This window comes from Scleropages formosus, chromosome 18 (genome assembly GCF_900964775.1).
Source record: "Scleropages formosus chromosome 18, fSclFor1.1, whole genome shotgun sequence".
NCBI lineage: Eukaryota > Metazoa > Chordata > Actinopteri > Osteoglossiformes > Osteoglossidae > Scleropages > Scleropages formosus.
This window is the reverse complement of record NC_041823.1, coordinates 5,748,501-5,755,380: the sequence shown is the minus strand read 5'-3', so window position 1 is coordinate 5,755,380 and position 6,880 is coordinate 5,748,501. Positions and strand designations below refer to the sequence as shown.

At 46.0% G+C, this 6,880-nt stretch overlaps 1 protein-coding gene across 1 annotated transcript; it reads left to right on the top strand.

Moving 5' to 3' along the window:
- Positions 1 to 1,675: 1,675 nt before the first annotated feature.
- Positions 1,676 to 4,774, top strand: fbxo43 (F-box protein 43). The gene is made up of 4 exons (XM_018762788.1): positions 1,676 to 3,108; positions 3,400 to 3,502; positions 3,615 to 3,800; positions 4,526 to 4,774. Exons 1-4 carry the CDS (start codon positions 1,676 to 1,678, stop codon positions 4,772 to 4,774), a joined length of 1,971 nt encoding a protein of 656 aa, XP_018618304.1.
- Positions 4,775 to 6,880: the final 2,106 nt, after the last annotated feature.

Here is a 6,880-nt window from a genome sequence, read left to right as displayed (position 1 = left end):
TCTTGAAAACGGCTCAGGGAGAAGAGGAGCAGTGACGGACGCTGATGTTTCATGCGCGGAACAGAGCATTTAAATATATTTCATTTCACAGTTGTGCAGATTTGGCTAATCGACGACGCTTTAGTGTGACACACAATGCGGGAAAGACATTTGCAATGAGCGGTGATGATTTATGCAGCGCACACAGCTGAGCTTTCACATCATCATTCCTACGTCGCCGCCAGCAGCGGGTGACACTCGAGCGAGTCGAGGTGCTTCTTTTGTAAACATGATGATGTGCAGCACGCGCGCTGCCGTGCGGTGCCGCAGCCAATCGGAGCGCCAAGGCCCCGATTTGAACGTGCAGGGAAAAGCGCCTTAAACTTTAAGTTAGGGGGAAACATGATGAGGCGCGAGAGGGCGCCTCTAGCGCATTTCTCACGCCTTTGTAAGTAGACAGCTGAGCTTCGTGTCACGGGTGCGAAAAGGAAAAGAGCGCGGGGCGATGTCCAAAAGACCAAATGGTAGCGGGGGTTACGAGGTAAACGGGTAGAAGCGCTAGTAGTAGCAGGATGTTAGTCGCGGAGACGTGTAAGCTGCATCCATCCATCGCGCCTCTCTCCGGAAACTACAGGCGTCTAAATATACACAGTAGTACGAGTTTTTTTTTTTTTTTTTCAAATAATGGTCGGCTGCTGGGCTTCGCAAAATGTGAGACAAACATGCAGCAAAGTTTACATTAACAAAATCTTGCCTTTTTGTTTCTTATTTTAAAAAAACCGCGAGAGCTCACTTTGCACGCAGACTAACAAGCAACCGAAGCTTGCCTCTCGAGACATTTAAAAATGAATGGCGAAGGCGGCCGCGTGCGCTCGTCACGTGACTGGGCTCTAGGGGGGCGGGGCCTCGGCTCTCAGCGGGCCACTGAGGAGCCGCTGGAGCAGAAGAGGCGCAAAATTCAAACGTAGCGAGGGAAGCTGTTGGGCGGCGGCGGCGGAGGAGAAGACCTCACCCGCACGCGCTTCCCCGCCCCTCCCCCCGGTATCCATGGCTGTGTGGCTCGTTCCCTTCCTCACTCACTCGGTCGGTCGTTACAGGCGGCTTCGGGAACTCGGCTGAAGCGGTGTTTCTGTGTCTGAATCTCCCAACTGTTAGCACATTTTTTTTATTTTATTTAAATTAAGTATTCCTGGCACAAATTTTTTGTTAGCATTTTTTTGTTTTGCACGACGACGTCATTTCTGTGTGGCTGGATATTAGCCATCGTACTGTTGTAACGGTAAATATTTCCTTCCACACTGGTAGCTAGTAGTGGTGCTCCATCGCCGCAGTGTAAATGTTGGCTCCTTGTTTTCAGTGTAGCATCATTTAGGCTCAAAGTGAGTTAATTTGTTTATGTTTAGATTTATCTAACAAACAAATATCGAGGAAAAATGCTTCATTTCAGACAGAAACTGTGGTGTTCGTTAAAATTTACCACAGCCGGAGCTTTTGCCTCATGCTCTCATTCTGGACAGTGTGTGTAAAAGTAGGCGACGGAAGCTGCGTATTTAGTAAGACAATCCCCTTAATGGTAAATGAATTTGTGTTTGAAAACGGCCTGAATAACTAACTCATTCGCGTTCTCTTTGGCAGGGGTCATCAAATTCACCTGTTTGCATGTGTTGTTCGGGATCTGGCCGCAGTCAGGAGGGACATGGATCGCAGCTTTAACTCCGCGGCCCTTCCCCGAAGCGCCAAAAACAAGGACCGCGCGCTCTTCCGGGACAGCGGATACGGCGAAGGGCCACGTGCCCCGAAGGTGGAGGCTGCCGAAGCCAAAGATGACATGCCGAAGGAAAACCTTTCGAGTAACTTGTCTTTCGATTCCCTGGGGAAGATCAGATTAAGGGACTCTGTTAGAGGTGCAGGAAATGGTGCCAAGAAAGAGAGTCTGTCCTTCACTTCATGGTGTGACACTCCTAAAATATCTAAAAAAGATGCCTCTCTCAGAAGACGTCTCCTTATATCTAAAGCTGCTGTGGATGGCAAAACGGGTAATGCAAAAACGTCCCAGAGCAGACTCGTTCCATCTTCGGATGTTCCAGGATCCAAAGACGACGACGACGATGATTCCGATGGAATCCACGATTCTCCAGATAACAGGCTTTTTGAGGCCTTGGCAACTAGCACTTTAAAAGCTGAGGAACTGGCCTTGTCTTGCAGGAATCGACGCCTTGCGTTTTCTCAGGTAAAAACTTCTACTCTCAAAGATGGGCACCACAATTTTACCCAGCCCCTTCTTTTTGGGGCCCAGGATGCAGGTCTCCCTGCGGATGAAGCCGATCTCAACGACAGCATTATTTACTCCATCCCAAACCTTCTGACACCAGAACTGCTGGAGACTCCATGTAGTGGCAAGCTTCTTACACCCACTAACTTCCAAACCCCTATGAATAACCTTGCTACAAACCTTGCAGACAGTCTTAGTGTCTTGAGCACGCCCTCGTTCACCCCGATTGGTAAGCTGGACATATCTGCATCGGAGGACAGTGGTTTCACTTCACTGAGCCTGGATAAATCTCAGGACTCCTCAGTGGACCATGATGGCTCATTCCAGGAACTTTTGCAGCAGTCAGCCTCTAGAGGCAAGGACACACCTAGACTGGCCGAGCTGAAGAGGCGGCCCATGCTGGAGCGTCAACGCAGGCTCCCGACGCTCCGAGAAGGGGGCTCCCAATCCGAGGAGGAGCTCAGAGCGCCCGAGTCTGCGTCAAGAAAGGACAAAAATTTGCTGAAGGGGCAAGAGGCCCTCCGTGCAGAGGAAGATGATGAACTCTTCCTGGAGAAAACTCCCCTGGGAGCTACCAGCACAAAGCTGGAGGACCTTTCCTTAACACCAGCGCTTCAAATGGTGCATGCCTTGTGCCAGCGCAGTGCCACGCTGCTGTCGCCATGGGCCAACCTGCAGGAGTTGCTGAACTTGTCCGAAGGTGATGAGGCATTCAGGACAACCATGCCTCTAGAAGGGCTCATTGGGAGGAAAATGGGACTGGAGAAGCTGGATATTCTTGCAGAGCTCAAGTCCAGGAGCCTTAGACACATATTAGGAAAGATTTTAAATTTTCTCTCTTCTGAAGACCTCTACAGGTAATTGTCAGTACTCGGATGTGTCTTGTGCTGAATATATTTAATCGGTTATGTACCAAAAATGTACAGAAATTCCTTGGTATTTGTATTCTGTAGTATGTCGGTTTATTACTTTTGTAAAATTTTCTTTCCAGCTAGTGTGGGGATCTCAAGTAACAGATTCAAAAAGCACAGAGACAGACTACAGTTAATGAGCGATGACATCCAAAAAAGGCAGAAAGCAATGTAAAACCTTTCTCAACTACCTGTATGTTAACACTTTTTTTTTTTTTTTTTTTTTTTTTGATAAAGATTTGGTCAGGTGAGTAAAATTTGGAATGAAATCATCTCACAAGATAAACTTACATATCAACGACGAAGATCATACTTGAAAGAGCTGAAGATGGCACTTGAGGTAAATACCGTAGTCCACAAATGTTTTGTGACTTTTTAAAAAAATTCTTCTCAGAAATATTGTGTCAGCTGCTAGTGGTGTGTTTGTGACTGTCTTACCCTTGTTGTTGTAGCTGGGTGGCACAATCTATATTCCAGATGCAGACAGCAGACTGAATGCCCTGAGCAGATCTGCTCTCAGGTCCGTTCAACCCCAGTCCAGGACACCCATCATCTGCACCTCAGTGTCAGGCAACAGCTCAGCAAAAGAGATGAAGAAAATTACACACTTAGATAGCAAGCGAGATAAGTTCCTAGAGGTGAGCTAAGCAAAGCCGTGTAGTTTGACTATTGCTGCTGTTTGCACTAATTTTTTTTTTTTTTTTTTTTTTTTTTTTTTTTTTTTTCTCTCCTGCTTAACTCCTTTTCTTCTAAAATATGTTTAATCAATTCGTAGCACTAGTAATTTCCTGGAGCAATTTGAGTGTGGGCTTCCCTTGCATTAGAACAACTTGTTCTTGAAAGGAATTGTCATAAATTCAACTCAATTACAATTTTCATGCTCTCTAAACTTAATTTTACAATCAATTCAATTTTTTTTGCTTTAGGGCTCATTTTTACGATACCGTAATATAAAAATTCAGATTTGAGAGATGCCTTTTATTGTGCTTTACACAAAGGCTAGTATTTTGAATTTAAACTTTAATTTCTTGGAAAGTGTTTCTTGTGTGAGTTGATGGGCCCTACTTATGTGAGATTTAGGGTGCAACGTGTGCTAGAAAATATGATATTCAATTTGCTTCTAAATGCAACTATTGATGCGTGTTTTTTCCGTGTGGTAAGACTACCTTTTTGAGGCTTATTACTAGCAGGGTCCTTCCTGGGACTTGCACAGGGACCCTCCTGTCTACAAGGTGGATGCTGTGTCTAATTGCGCTGTTCTTTGGTACCTTATTATGAGCATCCTATTGTGCCAAACACCTTTTTGGTTATGAAACTATTTTTTTTAAATGAAGACTCAGTTTCCCATCCCTCTTCAATCCAGGTTGCAAAAACCCTGTTCCACGATGAGTGCCTCAGACCTTGTCCCAGGTGCCAGCATCCTGCCAAGTGTCATTCTGTCAGGAGAGAAGGTGTGTGCAGTCAGGAGGACTGTGCCTACCAGTTCTGTACCGCATGCCTGTGCGCCTACCATGGGTCCAAAGAGTGTGCCAGCGGGTCAGCGAAGCGCCGCTCCAGGAAGGAGGTGCTGCCAGGAAGCACACAGAGCAAACGCAACCTGAGGCGACTCTGACTATGGGCACATGCTGCTGGAAGTGCTCCTTAATCTTTTTTTATTGTTCATGTTTTATGTCTTTTAAATTCATGGATTAAATGTTTGTTGGCACAGTTAAGATTTTTCAATCATGCACATTTAGATTTCACCCAAAAGTTTGTACAGAATATACTGTAATGCATGAGGTTTTGAACACTTAAATTTCATGCCTGTATAGGTAATGTTTTATGGATTATTTTAAATAAAGGTTTTTTTAAAAAAAAAAAAAAAAAACCCTAAAGGAGTACAGTATGTAGTAAACTTTTTACAAAACTGATGCAATACTGTAGACAGAAATAGTATATGGAGAAAATGCAAACACATACATTAATGCAAGGGCAACAGGGTTGTTTTTTTTTTTAAATCTCAAATCTGGCTCTTTGACAATCTGAGAAGTAAAATAGATCTTAAACTTCTAGTATAATTTGATGTTGATGTCGTTGCTTATTAGCAAACATCTAATTTTGTTCTGATTTCAGTTGATAAATCGAAGTCAGAAGATGGCTGGGCTAATTCCCAAGATGATACAAGTGGCTTTGTAAGGAGCAGTAGCTTCTGAATATGATTTATACAATTAAGCTTTGCTTTTACACTGGTTAACCAGTTCCAGTTTACCTGGATTGGTAACTGTTTATATTCTTGCTCTAGATACTTAGGTTTTATGCTCTTCAGTTTGCAGCTTCCGTGACAGGAAGCTTGGCAATGAGATGAGCCCCGTTATGTGACTTTTTCTGCACTCCAAACAGCATCTATGATCTGAGCATGAAGTAAACGCATTCTTTCACTCCAGTTATGTTACAGACACATTGACCGAAACTGCTTGTCCCGAGTGGGGTTGCGGCGAGCCAGAGCCCAACTTTGCAACACAGGGTACAGGGCTGGAGGGGGAGGGGACACACCCAGAACAGGATGCCAATCTGATGCAAGGCACCCCAAGTGGGACTCAAACCCCAGACCCACCAGAGAGCAAGCACGGGCCAAACCCGCTGTGCCATTGTGCCCCCCCCCCCAAGTTAGGTTACATGTACAGTAATCAGTTACTTGCACATAAATATGATCTGACCACCTTCACTTGATCAATGAACATTGTGGTCAAAGCATTACATGTGACACTTTTATCTGAAGCAAGTGACAGTGTTAAACTGCTTACAATCATTTAGCCATTCCTACAGCAGGGTAGGGGGTGCGGTGGCGTAGGGGGTTGGACCGGGTCCTGCTCTCCAGTGGGTCTGCGGTTCGAGTCCCGCTTGGGGTGCCTTGCGACGGACTGGTGTCCTGTCCTTGGTGTGTCCCCTCCAGCCTTACGCCCTGTGTTGCCGGGTTAGGCTCTGGCTCCCCATGACCCCGTATGGGACAAGCAGTTCAGACAGTGTGTGTGTGTGTGTGTGTGTGTGTGTGTGTGTGTGTGTGTACAGCAGGGTACTTTTTTAGTAGAACAATTTAGGGTGAGCGCCTTGCTTAAGGGTACTACAGCAGTAGGTGAGATTTGAACTTGCAACCTTCACATCCGAAGGCAACAGGACGGACTACGTTATCAACTTGGCCCATCCGGAAAACCAAGGTGTCATTTAAATATCACGACAGCGTTGCCAGAATTGGAGATTTTTCACCAAAGATCAGTCCAGAGCGGTTTGTGAAGGCTTCAGTGCACCATAGGATGTGAGTCCAGTGCTGGACACACACTCCTTCCCAGTAAGGACAAAAAAAGAGCTGTGACACCTACCCCCCCCCCCCATCTACCAGGAAACTTAATTTGGAAGGTGTCACCCGCATCGGAGTGGTATCATGGTATTTGCTGGTGTAAATGTCACTGTCATTTAGTGTGTCACTGTTGCTGTGGGTGTTGTTATTGTCAGTGTCAGTGCCACTGTTGGAGTGTGTCACTGATTTTGGTGCTGGTGCGTTACTGTCATTGTTTTGGTGTGTTTTGACGTCAGTGTTGGTGTGTGATGGTGATCCGTTGGTGTCAGTGGCGGTGTTTTACTGTGAGTGTTTCCATGGAAACCGCGCCCCCCCCCTCCCCACCCCGCGCCTTTGGCCAGGTGCGCGGAGACGTTGGGGAGCGCGAGGACGGTCAGCGTCACA

What these genes read in the sequence shown, in the direction of transcription:
- fbxo43 (XM_018762788.1), top strand. Translation starts at nt 1,676, where the DNA reads ATGGATCGCAGCTTTAACTCCGCGGCCCTTCCCCGAAGCGCCAAAAAC. An exon ending in TCTTCTGAAGACCTCTACAG is followed by an intron (nt 3,109 to 3,399) that starts GTAATTGTCAGT and finishes TTTTTGATAAAG; the next exon opens with ATTTGGTCAGGTGAGTAAAA. An exon ending in AGCGAGATAAGTTCCTAGAG is followed by an intron (nt 3,801 to 4,525) that starts GTGAGCTAAGCA and finishes TCTTCAATCCAG; the next exon opens with GTTGCAAAAACCCTGTTCCA.